We start from the raw sequence: 23,649 nt of genomic DNA on the forward strand, positions 1-23,649 counted from the left end.
AGCTAGCCGGTGAAATATTTTTGCTGTCATCTAGAAACATTTTTCCTTGATTCAAGTCTACTAAGATTAATAATCCTCTAAAACTAAACAAATATTTTCTGAACCCAAGGTTTGAGAATAAAACAACCTAGAGCTGTTTTTATGTTTGAAAGCCTAATTTTAAGCTAGGTATCATCTGCTTTAAAGACCATCAACATTCAATACAGAAGAAAATAACCACTGGTTAGGAGGCTGGCTTAAAGAATAAATACAGACAACAGTCCAATTTCTGTTATACTGCATGTTACCAATAGATAAGAATTATTCATAGCATACACAATGGTTAAATTATGAACCAAATAAAAAGGACAAACTGTAAAGTATTATCAAAACTGTGTTTTATTTTCAATACAAGATAAATACCATGCTTGTTACTAATGCAGTTTAGGGCCAACAATGGCCATATAGCAAACTGCTGAACAGTCACCTAAATGCTAAAGAAAGAAAAGACAAAGTAAACATTAAACACAAAATTGCAATTACAAACATTTTAATAAAATGGAATGAGCTTTTTAATAGAAGCTATTATGGAAGTCTAGTTCTCATGGACACCAAAAAGATGTCTATTTGATCAAATATCACCTTACCTTTTGCACAGAAATCTTATTGTGAAGTCACCAGAGTCAATAGCTAAAATTTTAAGACTTTCTTTGGCCTTCTGGTATTAGACAAATTATTTACAAACCGTGATTTAGTTAATTCATGGATACTGGTAATATGATACAATTTTTTTTGTTAAGGGCTTTCCATTAAAAATTGTAAAACAACTTTGTAAGGCTGTACAAGGCTGTAAACTACTTTGCTAATATACCATGGGATGAAGAGGAAGAAGAGTAAGAATAGACCTTTTTTTAAGGCTAAAGTCATCAATGTTATAGATGCATTCCTTAGAATACATTATGATTTACCCCAAGGATCCTTTCCCATTAAATACCACCTGAGTACTACAATTCTCAAAGTAAAAAAATAAACACGAATTCACCACTGTCTTTTAAAATAATTTAACTTACAGAATGCTGAGAAGTGTTATGAAGTAACAGTGTGACAAAAAGAAAACATCTTCAAAATGAAGTGTTTTTACTTAATGCAGGGTCTGTCCAATTATGAAATTAATGCAGAACATTTACACCCATGGCAGAATTTTAGGATGCTCGCACATGAAAAACTTTTTGTAGTATTTACTATCCGCTGATACCATTTCAGGATTTGTGTGACTTCAATTAAATGCTACCTAATATTTTAAGACTCCTATTACAATATGTTAATATAGCAGGAAGTCTTTAAAACATTAAAATCTGTCTATTCCTAACCAAGTGTTTATATGTCCCATACAAAAACCACAGTAGCTGCATACTCAGAGTGAATGCCAACAACCTGAAATTTTAAAGAAACATTGGTTAAGACAAACCTAAATCAATCTAAACTGGATACAATTGCTTGAATATTTGTAAAAATTCATATTGCTTCTTTCTAATGCCAAGAAAGAAGAGTGTAAGAACTTCCTCCCAGAAGCCTAGACATTTTAACACATTTTCTATTTCAACTTACAAGGAAACTTTAATCCAGAATCTTTTGATTTCTCTAGTCAAAAATCTCACATTACAAACACAAGGAATGCTATATGTAAGGCCACATCTTAGGAAATTTATAATTTTTGGTTGAATATTTATTAAAAAATTAGTCTAAGGCTTCTAAGAGTCAAGTTGCTAAAAAAATGAAATAAATACTCCAGTGTTTAAACTGAAGGTTAATGTAAAAAAACAACACACACACAGAGTAAGAACAGAAAAATAGAATGCTTTGCTACAAAAATCCCACTTAATATATTTTAGCACAAAAACATCTAATATGTACAATGGATAAGCGTGCATTTAAGTACATACAACTGCTGGAAACATTTACAGACGGCTATGGGATGCAAATGAACTTAATGAATAAAATTTAAAAGGCAGTTATCTGTAAAACAGTTAAGACTCTCAATACTGTATTCTCAGTAAAGAATCAGAACATAAACTTCCTCTTAAAATAACAGGCTGAAGCTTAAAACACAAAATTGAAGCCATCTTATAAAATACAGAAAATGCAATGATCATTCAGGTATGAAAACCAAAATGTTGAGAGCACTCCAACAGAAAGTCTCATAGTAGCATTTCATTGTATAAAACAGTATGTATTTAGGTTATTGGCACATTTAAATACATAAGGGAAAGAGAAAGTCTTTACCCTTCCAACAATTTTCCCCTTTCACTATAAAATGTTATACAACATTCATTAAAATCCCGTGTTTATTTTAAGAACTGACCTTAAACTAGTAAAAAACAAAGCAGTATTCTCCACAGGAGAATTAAATGAAAATAATACCTTAAGCTACAATCCATAAGTTATCTGTGAACTCCAAATTGTAGTTAACTGCTTAAGAATATTCTAGGTAAAGGGGCCATTAAATGGGCTAAACTATGATCAATAGCCACTGCAACTTACTCCAAATCTTGTCTATGAAAACTGACAAAATAAACACTTCCAAATTTACATTGGAATATCCTTTCCAAAACATATATCCTTTAACTATAAGCAGCAAAATCGATTCAAAGTGTTGCCTCAGAAGCAATACCACAGAGGTGCTGCATCACTCATTCGTAACTACTGGCTGAAAGGAATGTGACCGTATAGCACTAATAAATGCCTATGGTTTACAGTTAAACTCAAATTTGTTTTCATGTCCACTACAATTATTAGTAAAAAGAAATGAAAAGATCTCTGAAACTCTCTTTCTCTCTCTCTTTTTTTTTTTTTTTGGTGTCTATGTAATGATTTATCTCTTTGGATTGTTTTTACATGTTAAAAAAAAAGAAAGAGTTTTCAAATAACATTAGCTCAAAAATGACAGAGGGATAAGAAGAATAAAACAAGGCTTGCAATTTTCACCTTTAGTGCTATACATTCGTGTGTTATCAGGTAGAAGATGACTGTAAAAATTAATGGACAAAAAAGTATTTCCTTCTGACAACACTTAAAAATAACGGACTAGCAGCAAACAATTCTAGGACACTCACATTGTCTGCAACAAAAGTTATGTAATGAAATCAGCCACGTAGGGAGAAGAGTGATATATAGAATGAGCAATTAAAGGGTTCCACTGATAAAAAAAAAAACAAAAAAAACAAAAAAAACCCCGAAAAGATAAATGATTTAATTAGTACAAAATTTCCAGTTTCATCTCAAGTTCAAGCGGTTAGATTTTTAGAATTCCATTTTTAAAATGTCAGAAAGTATCTTATTCTCATGGACATTTACTTACCTTTTAAGCTTACTATTAACTAATTTCCCTTGTAATATATTTATGTCCATACTTCTTCACATTAGGGCATTGTGATTAAAATATAAAAGCTAAGGAATGACAAAACACCTACACACAAAACAAGAAAACTGATTTTGATTCAACTCTCAAATAATGTTAAAAAGGCAATTGCATTTTCAACAAGACAGAACACTTGAAAAATTTTTCTGAGAGCAAACAGTTCTGATAAACGCCAGTGATCCCATGCACAAATACTCTAATCACAAAATGTTTTAAAATAAAACTAGCAATAATAGGAATAACTTGAAATAGCTAATTTTGTAAGAACTAGTGTGATAGTGGGCAAAATGGAAGGGAAGAACTGCATTGCAAATCTCTGGAGGGCTTCTGTAAGTTGCACATGACATAATATTCAGGGTAACTAAATACTTTTAAGCACTGCCCTAAAATTTGGCTGTATTTTTAAAAAAACCAATGTGTATTATCAGATCACTCAAAAGATAATCAGATCAATAACAAATTAAACTTGCCTAGGACTTCAACTCAAATTTCTGAAATAGTGATTCGGAATGACCTTCCTATAAAAGTATCTAATCAAGTTGTCACCCTGCCTATGCTAATTTTGTAATTAAGAACACATGCCAGCCAAGTGCTTTTAATGTGGGTCTATATGCAAGGCAGATTTGAAAAAAATCTTTGATTAAGTAACTCTAGCATGAATCAGAAGGTTGCATGAATACACGTAAGATTCCTTGAACTGGTGACAGGGTAAACCTATTATCACCCATTACACATACAGGAGATTACAACTCGGTATTAGTAAGCATCACGCCCTTCCAAAATCTATAGTAACCAGAAAATAAAACTAATGATCTCCTTACTCCCATTTGTCTGCTGCACGGCTGTATTTACACTGCCTATGGCTTCAAAAATAAACCATAAGCACTATTAATATAAAACAGCAAATAACTGCCGCATCCAATCAGAATTGTCAAAATATTTCTTCAATGTTAGCAGTTTACAATTAAGTGTTTCAGTACATCTGTGTTGTCATTAAGCTGCATTACTGTAGCAAATAACGTATGGGTTTTTACTAAAATGTTAAAACCACAAAATTTTTTTTGACCCCTAACACATCGACTGGATTGCTATGTCTGTGAAATTTTACAAGTTTACATACCATTCAGCAAAATCACAAGCTAACTAGGTAAAAACAGCTAGAAAAGCAGAATATAGAAATATTAAATATCCATGTAATCACCTATTCTAATATCAAAATCAAGGGCAAGAGACACTTAATTAGTATGTTTAATTCACTGAACGCAAGATTAGATTGGTGCATATCCAAAAACGCTATTGCAATGCTTTTTTAAAGGACAGTATAAATGTCATAGTAACATTATCTTTAGATATTGCTGAACACAAGACTTTCCCTGAGGTGTAAACATCAAATAACTTGAACAGCTTTACACATCAGCCCCATTAAACAGTTTATTACAACACTACATCTATTGTAATCAAAGTGGTGCTGTTTACAGACATTATCATATGAACATTTTTAACAAGAACAAACTACTATAAAAACAAGCATTTACTTGACGTTTTTTTTCCAATTGCTTGCACATTATAATGGCCAAATGTATATAACCAGTAATAAAGTTGCAAAAGCTATAACTTTTTAAATCACACAGGTTTCCTTCAAATAAAACAGTTAAGCAACATAAAAAATAAAAGTAGAGCTACTGGTTACCATTTATGCAGATTTGCTTTATTCAGATCTATTCCTGTTCATTTTATCCATGAATCCTTACAGGTTCAGTTCAATCACAAGAAGCAAACTGCTGGACAAGCGTCATTTTTCCCCCATGAAGACTGTTTTGTCTTGGAAGGTGTTCCTCTTCCTTCAGCTGTAATGTGTCAAAATTTGTGATGTAGATTTTGCTATTCCCCATAATACACAGAAAAACGCTGGCTTAACTATACATAACACAAGTCGTGCATCTACTTCACTGTTACGTATTCTAACACAAGAAGCATTAACTGAAACAGTAGCTGCCTTTATGGTGGAGAAATGCTCCCAATTTATGTGCTGATTAAAACTGAGACATTCTGATTCCATGCTTCTTAGTTATTACTGCCTTATTAATTTAGTGACAAGCAAAAATGAAAATATAGCAGCTGCTGTTTCTGTGATGATGGAAACATTTATAAGTCATTTTCTAAAGTATGCATACTACAAAAATAAATGGGAAAATGCTTGAATGATTTTAATGTAAATATTTTTCATTCACCCACATACCAATTCTAAAGAACTCATTAACAATTAAATGTGAACTGAATATAAAATGCAATTATTTTACAAATTAGTTGTATTTATTTGACAGCATACAGGAACTTCTGCAAATGTTATAAATCAAACTGTTTCATGTTACAAAATTTATAAATAAAATTTATATATAGCTCAGTATGCACATTTAAATAAATATGACATCCACGTACAAATCTTTAGACGTAATACAAATTTAAAACATTTACTTTACTTTCACTCTATTCCACCTATATTGAAATAACTAATGTGGTATATAAGCTAACCAAAAACAAGCTAAAAAAGAATCTACAATGATAAATTTCATTGAAAACTCACACAACGAAAAAAAAAAACAATCAATTTGGTAAACTAAAATTTCAAGAATACAAAAATATGCAAACTTCAGGTAGAGGTTCACAAAAGAAACATTCAATTAACTTGCATGTAAGTCATCACTGAAACACCAAATATTTAAAATGTAAGTTCCAAGAGAGCATTTTAATAAGATGATGTAGTAAGAAGTAAAGGGCACAATATTTAGTGATATGCTTGCCATAAAATTGGAAAGTACTTTGCTTTATAATTAAGAGTAATTAATATTCTGTCACAACTACAAATGTCATATTTTATGTCCTTTCCTCCCCAACTAGGCTGTAAGCATCTTCAGAGCATCAATACACATATGCACTCACACTGCCTAGCAGTAAAAACCTAAATTTTACAACTGCAAAAGAAAACAAAAAACAAAAACCCCAGATGTTTTAATCCTGAACTTTCTCTTTTAAAGAGTTTCTATTTCCCTGTATTTTTAAATGAGATACTTAAGCCATTTCTAATGTTACCTTTTGTTGTACTTTTATCTTATGTTGAAGCTTTAGGTGGAATTATTTCATGGGAAAAAATCTAGAAAGGCAGCTTTCACAGGTTTTATTTTTGTTCTTTGCAATGTATTTTTAAAAACTGGTATTAAAGACAGATAAGGAATATGTTCTAACCAGAAAAGATGCTGGGAAATAAATAAATCTTACTGCAAAAAGTATGTTATCTCCCTAACCTTTTTGTCATGATGCGAGAGAGAGAGATCGGTCATTAAAGAGGGAAAAATTAAAGTCACAGCGAACAAAAAATACCCATTCCTTCCAAAAAACATGTGGCATACACTGCAACTTACTCTTATTCATCACTCCACAAAGGAGAATTTTACTACTTTTTCTGCAGAGAATCCTGTTTGTGAAATTGTAACACACATCTTTTTTGCAGGACAAATACACTCATCTTTCGCTTGAATATACTTCATTTATCTTTACTATTAAAATTCTCTCATTTTTACCATACAGACATAAAATCTGGGGGTAGTCTGACAGTTTTTATTTCTCTTTCTAAACACTTTACATTTATCCATTTGGAAATACAAATTTTACAATCTCAAACGGAAGCAAATTTGAAGGCAATACAACCCATTTCCAATAATCCAATCCCATAGGAACTCTCAAATTTCTAGTTAGACATCTACATAAACAAAGATATCAAAAAAGCTTAAAAGTGACAAATACATTCAATGCTCATGTTTTCAGAATACCATTTAGTCAAATATGTTAATGTCAAAGTCACACAGTTTTAGCTATCAATTATAAAAGGAAGATCTATGTAGACACCTGTTAAAAAAACTAAGACAAATGTAATCTACAGCTCTCCAGTGAAGTCTCTAAAGTAAGCACTAAGTAAAATTTCCAATACAGAGAAGCACCTGTATTTTGAGATAATGTAAGATCAAGCCAATACTAACAGCTCAAATTATGAGCATTTCTGTTAAAACTCATCTAAGTAAATTTGTTAGCATCAGTATTTCTATGCTCATGGCCAATTCACCTTTCTAGTAAGATTCAAATATGTATCTGATATGGCTCTTTCACAGGCTTTCACATTAATAATCAATTAAAAGAAGTGAATATTGAATTGAAAAAAATTCCAATATACTTTTAGAGATGTGCTTCTATTAACTCAGTGAAATAAAATTCACGTTTCTCTTTTCTGAAAATTTCTCCTTAATGACAGGAATGGGGATGGAGCGGGCAAAACAAATAGAAGATTCTGAATATAAGTCAACTCTTATAAATCAAAATTCCTTCTTGCAGTGGCTAAAACATAGTACATGAAAATTCTGTTTATTTTAAGTATTTACAAAACTTCCCTTCCTACCACAACATTTGGTAAATTTCCTTCTTTCTACCTGTGGTCACAGTACTTACCTTACCTCATTTTAACTAAAGTCTTTCATTATATTATAAAACAGATACAAGACTGTTGCTCTAGGGCAGTTCACTATAGAAATAAACCTCACCACAGTCAAGGAAAACTCATCTTTGTCCCCCAAATTTCACAAAATGGACATTTCAAAATAAGCTACTTATGTGATTGAGAATTTCCTGTGAGGATTAGAACACCCTACCACAGAAGGCAAATTAGTAAATATGCATAGCATATGCGGCACACTTACCCCTTTTCGGTTATTAGGTTTTCTTTAAAACAATGCTAACTAAATATTCATTCAAAACATTACTTAATTCAAAGTGATCTAAATTACAAACTAAAACAATGGTAGTAAATTTCACACTGAGATGAAGGTGAGAGCAAGGTGACTCACATTGGCACTGAATTTTCTTTTAACAGGGAACATTAATCATTTGTAAACAAAACCCATTCTTAAACCACAGTGAGCAAAAAACACACTATACATCCATTCTCGGGATTACTTCCTACCCTCCTGTCACTTCAGTTAAGACAGCTGTGTAGTAAGGTTTTACAAATATTAAAAGCAAGAAAACCTGGAGCAAAAGAAGTGAAAACTAGCATATCCAGATGAAGCACAGCAGGTAAGACATATGGGAGAACACAAACACAAGGCTGGATAATATTAGGCAGATCTCAGATGACCTAAGAGTTGCAGAAATAATTTTTAAGTATCATTACCACCAGTATCATTCATTGGATGGTTAAGAGAACTTAATTTTCACATTGGCCTCAAAGTAACACTAAATCTTAAGGAGCTGTACACCTCAGCATATAAAAAAACCTTTTTATTCTTTTGGCTTTTTTTGTTTTTCCTACATTAATGAAAAACTATAAACTAAGTAAAGAATGCAAACCACCCTAAATCTTGTGCAATAACAACACAACCTGAGATTATGGTATCTATGATTAAGTCTTACAACAAAGTGTAGTTATTTAATCCTTTTTCCACACAAGATGCTTAAAATTTTATCAAAGAAATGGACAATGATTTGAAAATATGTAAAACCTCATTTCAGGGAGAGAAAAAGCATGAATAAAGAGTATATTAAAAAATAATTTGGATTCATTATTTTTTGTACACACAAAAAAAACACCCCTGAATCATTAACAGAAATTTGCTGTGTGGCATTGTTCCAAACGATAAGAGGAATGCAATCTAAAAGAAAATAACTGTGAAAATTATTTCTGTAAAAAGTGTACAATTTTAAAACACTGAACTACTTTTGTTTTGCTCAGAGTGGTCTGAGAATAGAGGCAGAAATTACAGAATATGAAATACAAGGTATTTACATATTGAAAATTTACAATACTGATATTCCCATTAAAGTATTACCTATTTGAACTTGATACTGAATGCTTTTAGAAAAATTAATACATATTTTAAATGAGAGAATGCAATTAACATTACCAACAGTTCAAACACAAAAAAAATTAAGATGGGACAGACATTAACAGCTTGCTGACATCATTAAGTTTCCAGTTAAATTAAGAACTTGCCCTTTTAGCCATTCATCATTTTAATAATAAATTACATTATTGTTTTATTTATATACACGCTTACTGACATTCAAGTTAGCTTCCAAGTTACTTGTACTCCATTTAGTCCATTTAAGATTTACATGAAAGCTCAAAAGGACTCATATTTAAAAACTTCTAAAAAGGTCAACAGACCCTATTATGATAATAATTAAATGTGCAGATAGTTTTCTTGTTTGTTTAGAAGTTTCACTTGAAAATATTTAATCCTAGTCCCCAACCCTGTAAATTCACATCTACATCCGCAATAAATATTGTTTGGTATAGCAAAGGTACAATATTCCAGGATAACAGAATTTTTTGCCCTAGAAATGCTTATGTAAAATTTTGCTTGGATGAAGGCACATAACAATATTACAACTCAATTTTGATTAATGTACAAACAAAACATGGGAATTTTGATATGGTACACATCAGTGATTAGGAAAAAATGTCAACCATAGTTTTCAAGTTAGGAATTCATAGTTAATGTCTGAATGTAATGAAACTCAAGCCATGATATAGTTAGGTGTACCCATTACTAGAATGTAATGTTAGTTAATTCAAAGTATTAAAATTAACAGTGGACTTTTCAAGGAGTTTACCTGGCTGACTATGCTAGTTTAACTGAAACCAGGAAGAAAAATCATTAACGTTGGGTATAATCTGGTTCAGAAGCTCCTTGATGGGCACATCCAATCTTGGAGATGTTTAAAAATTTATGGAAGTTTCATTATTATGCCCTCAATAATTAGAAGCTTGCTGATAACTGGCAAAGTCTAAATAAAGATATAACTCATAGAACCTGTACTTTACCATAAATGAAATGGCTGATACAACTAAGCATTTCAAGTAAGTTGGCTAAAATTCACCTTAAGCAACTGATGGATACTGAGAATTTTTTCCTAAAATGGGATTAAGATTTATTCAACCCAAAGGGGAAAAAACTACATCTTTAAAATTTAGTGTTTAAATTTACATGACAGAACATTTAATTAATCCTTACATCCAAAAGCAGTATTAATTTCAATGAGCTCATTTTAAAGTGAGAGATGTTTTGCTTCATACTAAATGTTTTGGGATTTATATTAAGTTCTATAATACAATACATGGAAAATTATTTTAAAATTCAAGTTCTGATAAATATTTAAGATGCATGGTCAAAATGCTAGGGAAGTATTAAAAATGGCCTTTCACTTCAAATAGCCCATAAAACTGTGAAAATGTAATAGCTAATGTACCATAAAAATAAGACTTACATGTTTATTTTATAAATAGTATCATTCAAAAAGGATCTCATATGCTAAGATATATCTCTTATAGTTAAAGAAACTGCTATTCTGCCACAAAATTACATACACTTGATAGTCTTTGATTTTGCCCGTAACAACTTAAATACTAACAATTACCATGACTAAATTTTCAGGGTTTCCCATGATTATGGAAAATAATTATGTAAAGAGTAGTTACCTGTAAGGGATTTGTTTAAGCCTAATTTAATTTGGATATACCACCAACATATAAAGAAAAATTATTTGTTTACAGAATATCCTTTGTGTCACATGCACAAGTCTCACAGTGCCCTCCCCCTACTTTTCACATGAATAAATGCTGTTCACAAATATAAAAATAAAAACACGTGAAAATGAAGTATAAACAGACAACTTCCCGCTTTATGAAAAATGTACACAAGAAATAGTTTTAAAATACAGAAAAAAAGACACATGATTATGGTTTATGAATGAAACATCAAAGAAAATTATTTCAAGGTTATTCTAACCTGGGATGCATGATTTGATACAACTTAAAATTCTTAGATATGGAGTACCCTGAATCCATTTTAATTAAGTTTCATATCTTCTTTGCAAATTAAAGGATATGTTTTATTTTAAAACAAAAACCAGATGCCAAGAAAAGTGTCTTTTCTAAAGAGTATTCTTTTAAGTACAAAAGCTCTTTCAATGCTGAGAAACCATCCTCCTGTATTATAAGCTATTATAGTGTTAGATTGTCTTTAAAAATTTTAGGGAGTCAGTTCAAGGAGGGAAACTTTCAATTTACTTTTACAAGTCCAAGCACTGTGTGTGTGTGTGTGTGTGCGCACGTTTGTGTGCGTGTGTATGAATTAACTTCCTGTATTTTGTATTTCAAATCACATGCAAACTATCTATATAATTAAGACAATTCCAATTTTCAGATTTTAGAAGTAGACATGAGTCCTCTTGATTGTTTTCTTGCTTTCTAAAGACCATCAACAATCTTAAAGTTTTAACTCAGCAATATTCAAGGATAAAACATCAAATTTTTTTTTTTTACCTGTCATTACTCACCTGTCATTTGTCTCAGATGTTTCCAGAAGATTAAATTCAGAACAAGTAGTTGGACCACTTAAAATGTAGGTATATACTGTATAAACAATAGCCTTGGAGTTATAATTACTGTTAATAACACATATGCTAAATATAACAGGAACAAGGAATACCCACCTTCTTCTAACGATGACGATACTCGCGCTCTCGGTCCCGTTCTCGGTCCCGATCTCGGTCCCGGTCCCGATGTCTCTCTCGTTCTCTGCTTCTCTCTCTATAATAATCATCATGACGATCTCTACTACGGGATTTATGACGCCGACTCTTTTCTCGTGATCTACTATGGTCCCTCTCTCTTGATCGTTCACGTCTTCTAAAAGAAATTACTGGATTAATGCTCTCTGTAAATGAACAGCAGTGGTTAAAAGTACCCAAGGCAAAAAATTCTTCACAAACCTAGTTTAGACTTAGGATATCCTGAACTACCAATAACGATTTACCAACTCACCTGTAAGCTTGAACTAGAAATTCCATTTTTAAAAATATTCACCCCCAAACTAAGAACCAGACACACAGGGGCAATACATCTTATCATCTATAACATGTAATAGCCTAAAACAGACACGTAGTAACTGAACGAAAAACAGAAAGGTAAAGGAGAAAAAATTTCAACGAACATGTTGTTTCAAACTAAAGATTGTACAGAAGGTAGTTTCTTAGACATAAAAGTCATGAAATTATGAAACTTAAATACATAAAAATTACCATCAAGAGGTGACCTAAGCCTATCAATTTTACAACTGGTAAACATATCAATTTTACATTTATAACTATCCCAAATATGATTGTTCATGAGCCCCACTCCACTAAGAAACTTTCTTATGTATGTTTGCTGCAGGGGGTGTGTGGTGGAGACCTGGGGGGCATGGTGGGAAGCAGAGTTCAAAACTTAGTTCAAAACTTATGACTTGTGAGTTCAAAACTCACAAGTTCAAAATTTATGACCACTAGAAAACACTGGGATATAATTCACATTGTTACTCAATAAAAAGAATTACTTCATGAGCTGCCTTCAAAAATAAAACAAGGGCACCTGGGTGGGTCAGTCAGTTAAGTGTCTGCCTTCAGCTCAGGTCATGATCCCAGGGTCCTGGGATCAAGTCCCACATCGAGCTCCTGCTCAGCGGGGAGTCTGCTTCTCTCTCTCCCTGCCTCTCCCCCCGCTTGTGCACACGCTCTCCGTCAAATAAATAAAATCTTTAAAAACAAAACAAAAAAACCCCAAACCAAACAAAAACAAAAACCAGGTAATTTAAATGAAGTATACTGCTTAAAATACTTTTAGAAATTCTTCTAAATTTTTCACAATTCTGGACTTTAAGCTCTATTACAAAGCTATAATCATCAAGACAGTATGGTACTGGCACAAAAACAGACACAAAGATCAATGGAACAGAATAGAAAACCCGGAAAAGGACCCTCAACTCTAAGACCAATTAATACTTGACACAGCAGGAAAGAATATCCAGTGGAAAAAAGACAGTCTCTTCAACAAATGGTGTTGGGAAAACTGGACAGCCACATGCTCAAGAATGAAACAGGATCACCCCCCACTTTTTAAAAAGATTTTCTTTATTTAAGAGAGAGACAGTGACATGCACGAAAGCATGACAGAGAGGCAGAGATAGAGGGAGAAGCAGACACCCTGCTAAGCAGGGAGCCCAATGCAGGACTCAATCCCAACACCCAAAGATCATGATCTGAGCTTAAGGCAGCTGCTTAACCAACTGGGCCACCCAGGCACCCCTGAAACTGGACCATTTCCTTACACCATACACAAAAACAGACTCAAAATGGATTAAAAACCTAAATGTGAGACAGGAATCCATCAAAATCCTAGAGGAGAACACAGGGAGCCACCTCTTCAACCCTGACTGCTCAACTTCTTGCTAGACACATCTCTAAAGGCAAGGGAAACAAAGGCAAAAATGAATTACTGGGGCTTCATCAAAATAAAAAGCTTTTGCACAGCAAAGGAAACAGCTGACAAAACCAAAAGACAACCAACAGAATGGGAGAAAATACTGGCAAATGTCTTATCAGATAAAGGGCTAATATCCAAAAATCTATAAAGATCTTATCAAACTCAACACCCAAAGAATAATCCAATCAAGAAATGGGCAGAAGACATGAACATTTCTCCAAAGAAGACATCAAAATGGCCAACAGACACATGAAAAAGTGCTCAACATCCCTCAGCATCAGGGAAATACAAATCAAAACCACAATAAGATACCACCTCACACCGGTGAGAATGGCTAAAATTAACAAGTCAGGAAAACGACAGATGTTGGCAAGGATGTAGAGAAAGGAACCCTCCTACACTGCTGGTGGGAATGCAAGCTGGTGCAGCCACTCTAGAAAACAGTATGGAGGTTCCCCAAAAAGTTGAAAATAGAGCTACCCTATGACCCAGCAATTGCACTACTGGCTATTTATCCCAAAATACAAATGTAGTGATCTGAAGGGGCACGTGCACCCCAATGTTTATAGAAGCAATGTCCACAATAGCCAAACTATGGAAAGAGCCCAGATGTCCATCAACAGATGACTGGATAAAGATGTGTGTGTGTCTGTGTGTGTGTGATGGAATATTACACAGCCATCATTTTGCCATTACAATGACCTGGATGGAACTAGAGGATCTTATGCTAAGCGAAATTAGTCAATAAGAGAAAGACAACTATCATATAATCTCACTGATGTGGAATTTAAGAAACAAGGCAGAGGACCATAAGGAAAAAGAGGGAAAAAATGAAACAAGACAAAACCAGAGAGGCAGACAACCATAAGACTTTTAATCATAGGAAACAAACTGAGGGTTGCTGGAGGGGAAAGAGGTGGAGGGACAGGGTAATTAGGTGATGGATATTAAGGAGAGCATGTGATGTAATGAGCACCAGGTAGTATATAAGACTGATAAATCACAGGTCTGTACCTCTGAAATCAATAATACATTATACATTAATTAACTGAATTTAAATTTAAAAAATGAAAAAAAAAGAAAAAAGAAAGAAATCCTGCTAAATTCTGAAATTCACAATAGGGAAATAACAACTGCCTGTAAGCTGAAATACCTAGAAATTCTTACTTAGTAAGGCTTAAAAAATTTAAAAGAAGACTATGTAAGGTATGGTCTTCAGCTATGACAAATTTGTTCAGATACAAAAATGCTTACTTACACTGGGTCAGAAAGGTACTAATTAGAAAGCTGAGAACCATGACAAAGACAGGGTCCTTTCCCTTAACTTAATTAAGATTCTAACACCAGATAAAGTATACTGAAGATAGATCTATGAATATCATATACAGATTAAAGATCTACCTTTCAAAATATGTAAAATTTCAAAGTTAGCTGTAATACTAAAAAAAAGGAACTACTTAATTAGAAAACTAAGAATAGACATTAACTTCCTTGTTCAAAGAAATATTTATTTAGCACCTGTTCTGTACCAAACACTGTTTAGTCATTAGAAATACTGCAGTGAGCAGGACAGGTAAGGCCCCTTCCATCTTCCAACATGTATGTGTTCTAGTGAAAAGAAATGTGCAGTAACAATAAAGAATAGGGGTAGCTGGGTGGCTCAGTCAATTAAGGGTCCAACTCTTGGTTTTGGCTCAGGTTGTGATCTCAGGGTTATTAGAATGAGCCCCATGTCAGGCTCTGTGCTCAACACAGAGCCTGCTTGGGAATTCTTTCCCTCTTCCTCTCCCTCTCCCTCAAATAAACAAACAAATAAATAAATGAATAAATAAAATCTTTAAAAAAAAAAGACTATGGTAAGTACTGTGACTATGGTAAATACTATGAAAAAAATAAAAAGAACAACAAGACATAATAACCTGGGAGAAGACTTCTTCTAGAAGTTAGACTGAGTTAAAGCATGGAGAATAAGAAGTGAGCTATGTGAAGAGCCAGGGAAAAGGGTTCCCAGCAGAAGGAATATCAGGTATAAAAACACTGAGGTGATTAAGTATTAATGGATCAAGAGAAAGAGAAGAGAGATCACCACCATGACTAGAGAATAGTGGGCAAGGGGTGAGGGACACTATGAGGCTGAAAAGACAGGCAAGTATCACACATTGCCTCAATGTTTAGAGTCTTATTCTAAGAATAACTGGAAACCTTTGAAGGGTTTTAAAAACAAGCAAACACCTGACATTTGATTCAATGTAAGAAAAGAAGAAAAAAAAAATCAATATAGCTATTGCATAAACAGTAATAAGTAAAATCAAAGTCATATGTTAAAGTCCCAAACACAGTATTTTTTGTTTGTAAAATAACAGTTTTAAATAGACATGAGACAGGAAAGTTTTACCTTGATCCAGAACCATAAGACTTGGATTCAATTCCATGAAGGCAATCTTGCAAAGAGCTAATAAGAACTTTGCAACGATCATCAGCAGATACTTTGGATTGTTTAATTAAAGAAATTGCAGTTACCAATGTCTCAATAGCACTCCCATAATCACCTAAGAGGGAAAGGAGAGACTGAAATCAAAGAAATTGTTTCCAAAATACCATCTAACCATTTGGGGTAAGAGTAATAAATCATTTTATAAAAGAACAAAATAACTGCAGAAGAGGTCTTAATTTTTTAGTGTTTCACCATTTGGAAAAACGTTTTATGTGCATGAAATTAGCACAATTTGTTATTATTATTGCTGTGTAAAGCAGGTTATTAATTTGTAAATATGAGAGTCAAATTTAAGCCACTAAATGTAAAGACTAAAATTTAAATCTATACCTAAAAATGTAAAATTATGGATTTTTTTCATTACTGTGACACACAGCTTCCTTCAATGTCTTTTAAATAAACACAGATATGATTTGGGAATATGAATATAAATACTAAATGACCAATCTTTGTTCAGATAAATACAAATGACCAATCTTCAAGACTGCACATAGTTTTAGGCCATTCCTAATAACATAAATAAGAAATATTAATACAGAAATACACAAACCAGCACTGGCATCAGACACAGCTCTTGAAATAGCACTGCTTGAGATTGCCCTATTTCTATTCATGATTTCTTCAAACTCAGCTTCACTCAATGGCGTTCTTGCAGTATCCATTTCCCTGTAAAATAAATATAAACCTTAAATTGCACTCAACAAATTTTCCAAGTTAGTCAGAACAGTATAAAACAATTCATATTAGTTGCTTTTGACAAATGCCTCAGAGCTAGCAGTTGTTTTTTCCAAAGTGAAGCATACTATTTATCCTACAAAAAGAGTAAGTCTAAGCAAAATTCTCTTATTCCACTATCTTTCAGCTGAAATAAAGTAGCAACTTAGAAACTTTGCCTTTTGGAGGCCAGAGATAATGTATTTACATATTTACAATATAATATTTTTCAGAGTCATACAAAAAGAAGACACAATAAATTGTTCTGATGAATATATATATAACATAAATAGTTACATATTACTATATCTTCTATTTATATATATTTTTAAATGTTGACAACAAAAAATACAGGCCTACACAATTAAGGAGTTTGGTTACATTTATGTTTGGATCCTCTAGGCACAGGGCCCAACTTACAAGAGAAGGATAACAAATGTCTAATTAATGAATAGAAATTCAGATGCGGACAAGATCTTAGACCATCTTGTTTACCACTGAATCCCTGGAAGAGTATCAGGCAAATAAAAGATAGTAAGTGTAAACTGTTGAAAAAAAATGGATTAAGTGCCAAAATTTTCTAAAGCTACTTGACAACTTTAAAAACTACATGTAAACTATGTGTCGACTGTATTTCAATAATAAAAAAAAAAAACCTGTACATGTACAGTACAGGAAAAGAAAAGTCTTGCCATCTGAGTTACCAGTTACTAGGTAGGACACTGAGTTGAGGGACACAGTAGCAGCTCATTCCAATGAAATGAGGAAACAGTTAATCTAACTTTTTGCATGCTTTTAAAATATTACTGTCATTCCCCAAACTTTATAAACATCCAGAGCAAATTACAAGTTGTTCAAAATATAGGTGTAATTTCAACTAAATGCCGCGACTTGTGCCAATTCTATCCCTCTTAAAAAAAAATCCCATGTTAAAATAATAAGTTTTCTCTAATTTCTGATAAAAAATTAGTCATTAATAACCATCCCCACCATTCTTGAAAACCCAATACTGCAGAAATTCTGTTATGTTAGGAAAAGGATATGAAACTCAAATTTTAAACAGTCAAACCAAGTCACGTAACCCACTCTTATATTCTAATTGTGAATATTTAATATGAAGTCACTCACTGGAATTAAAGTGAACAGAAGAAGTTACATACTAGTTCAACAGTTCTAACAGTTTTCTAAAGAAAACAGCATCTTAAATAAAAGATTTATTTATCTGAGAGAGAGGGAGAGAGAGAGCACAAGTGGGGTGGGGGGTGGGTCAGACAGAGAGGGAGAAGCAGACTCCCCACTGAGCAGAGAGCTCAACTTCAAACTCGAACTCAGAACCTGAGATCATGACCTGAGCCAAAGGCAGACACCTAACCAACCGAGCCACCCAGGTGCCCCAAAACACCATTGTTGACAGTCAAATAGATGCAACTTCTACAAACAGATAATGGTCAATGAGTTTTGCTTACAACATCAAAGTTATTGCCATGTGTCTGTGTAACTGCATGGAATTAGGCAGAACCTCAAATCCATTCCTTCAGGATGTTATCAGACAAAATGAAATACAAAGTAGTTTAACAGTGATAGTTTAGAAATATAAACTCAGAAGAAATTAAAGGGGCAAATTCAAATAGTTCTTGGAGAGTAGAAACCTAGCTCTCTAAATTATGTTTTGAGTATGGACAGTTTTTAAATGACTTTCAAAGGGCGCTAAGAGATCACTTACTTCAATAGTGATTTCCACCCAGCTCTCCTTCAAACATCACCATTAATTATTCTAATTTCCATAAAAACTGTTTTACAAGCCCCTTCGTCTACCCAAATATACTTGTAAATCACTGAATGTTTCCATTTTAATTAAAAGTTGGTAATCTGCTACTCAGGATTCCTGATCAGCATGAGCTAATCAATAGTACTTATATAACAAACTGATCTAATTCCTAAAATGAAGAAACTTTAGTGCTCTGTGTAGTATCCCCAATGGTAAGTTGAGATTCATTTTACAATCTTATAAGTAGTTTAAGGATCCCATTTGCTCACTTAAATTATCTTTACTAACCTCTTTTAACTTAAAAAATAATGAAAATGAATCCCCAAGATTTAGTGACTAAATCTTGGGCTAAATCTAAATCATGCAGCTTTATCAAGTGGCAGAAGTGGATTACTCCCAAAGCTGTTTTGTGTGTCTTTCACCATATGATATTGCCTCTTCTAATGAGAGAAAATAATACAAAAAATTAAATATGTGGGAAAAAGGCCATAATTTAAAAAAAAAAAAAAAAAAAAAAAAAAAAAAAAAACCTTGGTGATGACAGTGTGGAGTATCTTTTACCAAACAAATACACCAAGTCTACTGTCATAGATACATATAACTTACCTTCCAGGAGGCCCATAGTCACCCCTATCATATGGTGGGGGTCGGCCATATGGATCTGTTGGTGGTGGACCCCGGCTATCTGATGTAGGCATGCCGCTGTTAGTCGGTGGAGGAAAGAAAGCCGGATTCACATGTGGAGCTGGTGGTGGGGCACCTGGAGGTGGTCCAGGAAGATGCGGAGGAGGAGCAAGTGTAAGGGGTGGCCCAAGAGGGCCAGGTGGGCGAGGTGGAAAAGGGCCTGGAGGTGGAGGTGGTCCCTGCTGTGGAGGTGGTGGACCAGGAGGGGGGCCGTAGCCTGGAACTGGAGGTGGAGGGCCAGGAGGAAGCGGACCCAATGGAGGCTGCCCAAAAGGTTGTCCAGGAAAAAGAACTGGTGGTGGAGGGCGATCTCCTCGATTAGGAGGCCCAGCTAAAGGAGGAGGCAGAACCTGACCAGGAGGTGGAGGACCCGGTGGACCAGGTGGGCCTGGAGGACCTAAGGGTGGACGTGGTGGAGTCTGTCCAGCTACAGAATAAAGGAGGGAAGAGAGGAGAGGAGAGGAGAGGAGAGAAGAGAGAGAGAAAAGAACACTTCAATAAGGTATTGTAACCTTTATGTCAAGAATATACTTTTAAAGCACAACTCATAGACCAAGATTCTTTCTCTTTAAATGAAACCCATATGGTAAATGCTACACTAACAACTATAGAAGTGCAGTGTATCTTTACAAATTTAACTAGTTCAATTTATGCTTAAGAAAAATTATTGAAACAAAAAACGTTAATAAAGAAGATTACAATGCTTAGAGATAGTTTCCATCTTTCAGCGTACACACATTTCTTACAGTGAAATCACCCACCTTATATTCTACTCTGATGCCAAGCTAGAAAGTGAAACAAGGAAAAATGGTCTTGAAAGGATTTTTTAAGAGGTAAGAAAATAAGACGGATGTAAATATTCTATATATAAGTCAAGCAAGTTTGGAGAAAAATAAAGACCTTTTAGGCCAAAAATGGGTATTTCCTCTATGCTGTGCCCCATATGCCATGGAATCCTAGTTTCCAGGAACAAAGGCCGAGTTCCTTTAACAAGATGCTTGATCAAATTTCCTGGATTCCAAAAATAGCATAACAAGGAGAGTAAGTCACATTAATAATGCATTACTTGAAAAAGAGAGAAAAGGAAAAGAGGTATTAAGGTAGACACATTTTATCCATGGTAATTTAAGAAAAATTTTACCTGGAAAAGGTGGGGGTGGCCCTCCTGGTCCTGCTGGTCCAGGAAATCTGTCCCCACCGGGAACAGCCCCTGGAAAACGGCCCCGTCCTCTACCACCTTGTGGAAATGCTGCACGTGAACTGCCTCCTGGAGGACCAGCTTTACCTTCCCCAGACATTTGTCCTGATTGTGTAGCTGCAAATATCCAAATACTCATAAATAGCATTTATTAAAATAGTCCTCTGAAATGTAACCACTGCTATTAGAAACAACTCTATTTCAAAGTTCATGTATGCTATAGGCTAACTTGCGGATGTCTTGGGCCTGTCCACACTACATGAGGAAATACTGGTTAGAAAACATTCACATCGAGTTAAGTTCTTTTGAAGTCTCAAAGTATCCAGACTTAAATGTGTTTCCAGTAAGTAAATATGAGTTAATTTCAAAATACCAGTACTCTACAGCAGCCAAAACTAAAATTCTCCCAATAGAAATCTGAATTTCAGTAAGCATAGATTATTTTTTATCCTATTCTTCAGTTAAGTCTTAAGTGCTAAGACATTAAAAGAAAAACCACTTGAATTTCTGTTAACTGCATGATCATCCACTGTGTCTCTTTAAGTGATAGCATTCATTAAGTGTGTAAAGGCAAATCTTTCCTATATTCACTTTACCAAGTGGGGGAAGGTCTTGGTGCCAAGGAGAAAATCAACAAGTATTTTCTGATTACCAGTGGTTTCTCCCCCACCACAACACACATCCACATAATTTCCCTTCAATCTAAGGATTAGAATGTAGTTTCTTTCTCTAGGATGGGAATGACAGGATAAGAATGGAAGGGCTATAGAACCTGCACACTGTTATAGAATACTGGGTCTGAGACATATAGAGTTTTCAGTACACAGGACCATAGTCATAAACCAGACTTAAAACCAAAGGATGGGCTTTCTAAAATGGATTCTCCAATAAACTAAGTATTAAGATGACTTCTCTAGTGTAGTATCTAACAAATACTAGCAACATTGGTTAAAATGTACATCTTTGAATAAAGGCCTCTGAGGGATTGCTTACTTTTCCTGGACTGCATTTCAAATTGACTCAGGAACTGTTTATTGCATGGAGTTACAACAGGATTCTGACCATGAAGTTCTCTTTTAGGCAACAGATCCATTAACTTTTTTGAGGATGCTTCAGATCCAACACCAACAAGGGCAAACCTAAAAGATGTTTAAAGGAGTGAGGGTAGGTGGGGAGAGATTAACAAAACTACTGTTAAGGAAATGATGTGCATTTACCTTTATCTAAGAAAAATGAAAATATTTCTTAAATTAAAAATACACAAGCTCACACTTGCATCTTTAATTTTTTCAAAATAATAACATACCATATACCTCACTCATTTAAAAAGTGTACAATCCAGTGGGGTTTTTTTTTTCCGTATATTCAGAGTTTACAACCATTACCACAAGCAATTTTAGAGCATTTTCAATATCTCAAAATCAAACTCCATACTCATTAGCTGTCACTCCATTTCCTTCCATCCCCCAACCCTAGGAAACCACTAATTCACTTTGTGTCTCTATGAATTTGCCTATTCTGAACATTTCATATATATGAAATTATATAACATGTGGTCCTTTGTGATTAGCTTCTTTCACTTAGCATCATGTCTTCAAGGGTTATGCATGCTATAGCATGGCTCATTACTTAATGTCTTTTTATAGCTGAGGAGTATTTCATATGGATATAGCACATTTAAAAAAAAGATCCCATCAGTTGATAGACATTTGGGTTGTTTCCATTTGTTGGTTATTATGAATAATGCCACTGTGAAAAGACGCCCAACATCACTAACTATCAGGGCAATGTAAATCAAAACCACAATGAGATGCTGTTTCATATCCACTAGGATGGCTATAATCAAAAAGATAAAAAGTGTTGATGAGGATATGGAGAAATTTAAAATTTCATACACTACTGACAGGCATGTAAAATGGTATGGTTACTTTGATAAATCATGTGGCAATTCCTTCAAAGGTTAAATACAGAGTTAACATATAGTCCAGTAATTCCACTATTGAGTATATATAAACACACAGACCTAACAGAACTGAATATGTGTTCATACAAAACTGGTAAAAGAATATTCATAGGGGCATTATTGACCATAGCCAAAAGTGGAAACAACCCTAATGTCTATCAAATGATGGATGGAATAAAGATGTAGTATATCCGTATGGTATTCAGCCATAAAAAGAATACTGATATATGCTACAACATGGCTGAATCTTGAAAACATTATGCTGAATAAAAGTCAGTCACAAAGGACCACATACTACATGATTCTACTTATATGAAATGTTTAGAATAAGCAAAACCATAGAAATAAACTGTTAATGGGTATGCGATTTCTTCTGGGGATGATGAAATGTTCTGCAATTAGACAGTGATAATAAATATACTAAAAACCATCAGACTGAACATTTTTATTTTTTATTTATTTTTTAAAAGATTTTTGTTTATTGGTCAGAGAGAGAGGGAGAAAGTGTGTGCACGTACAAGCAGGGGGAGCAGCAGGCAGAGGGAGAAGCAGGATCCCCACTGAGCAAGCAGCCCCATGTAGGACTCAATCCTCGGACTCTGGGATCATGACCTGAGCTGAAGGCAGACACTTAACTAACTGAGCCAACAAGACGTCCCAAACTGAACATTTTTAAAAGGCAAATTTTATGGATGTGAATTATATCTCAATTAAGAAAAATAAATTAAAAAAAGAATTATATCGCAATTAAAGTAAAATTTTAAAAAAATTTAAAAAGAAAAAGGAGAAAAGGAAAAAATGAGAGAAAAAAACCCCAAATGGCTACCAATTTCATATAGTTATAGGATATTCTAAATTATTCTCAGAAGGGCTCTTAGGAGGTCTTCCTAATGTTCAAAATGGCCCTTTAACTAGATCCCTTATTCTAGTCAACAAATTCTACTGTGTGACTCAAGATTATCCTGGGTCACAACATTCAGAAACAATTTAATGAATTCATTAATTTAACAAACATTTACGGAACACCACCACCTATATCCCAGACCCAATCCAGGGCTAGGGACACAAGAAGTGATCAAAACA

General features: G+C 33.8%; 1 protein-coding gene across 5 annotated transcripts in view; it reads right to left on the bottom strand.

Annotated features, from left to right (window-relative positions):
- Positions 1-360: 360 nt before the first annotated feature.
- The window catches only part of CPSF6 (cleavage and polyadenylation specific factor 6), a 34,438-nt gene continuing 11,149 nt past the window's right edge, over positions 361-23,649 (bottom strand). The window contains exons 4-11 of one of the 5 annotated variants that reach the window (XM_032854851.1): positions 21,597-21,742; positions 20,547-20,720; positions 20,306-20,416; positions 19,328-19,832; positions 16,790-16,905; positions 16,141-16,294; positions 11,939-12,131; positions 361-5,244 (exon numbers count right to left, since the gene is read on the bottom strand). In XM_032854851.1, the coding sequence (XP_032710742.1) occupies positions 11,945-12,131; positions 16,141-16,294; positions 16,790-16,905; positions 19,328-19,832; positions 20,306-20,416; positions 20,547-20,720; positions 21,597-21,742 (1,393 nt within the window). In that variant the 3' untranslated portion in view covers positions 361-5,244; positions 11,939-11,944. Of the gene's footprint in view, positions 5,245-11,737; positions 11,859-11,938; positions 12,135-16,140; positions 16,295-16,789; positions 16,906-19,327; positions 19,833-20,305; positions 20,417-20,546; positions 20,721-21,596; positions 21,743-23,649 lie in introns of those variants that run through there. The other 4 variants (XM_032854849.1, XM_032854850.1, XM_032854853.1 and 1 more) reach the window with 4 other exon arrangements.

This window comes from Lontra canadensis, unplaced genomic scaffold, assembly GCF_010015895.1.
Source record: "Lontra canadensis isolate GAN:19392208 unplaced genomic scaffold, GSC_riverotter_1.0 scaffold9, whole genome shotgun sequence".
NCBI lineage: Eukaryota > Metazoa > Chordata > Mammalia > Carnivora > Mustelidae > Lontra > Lontra canadensis.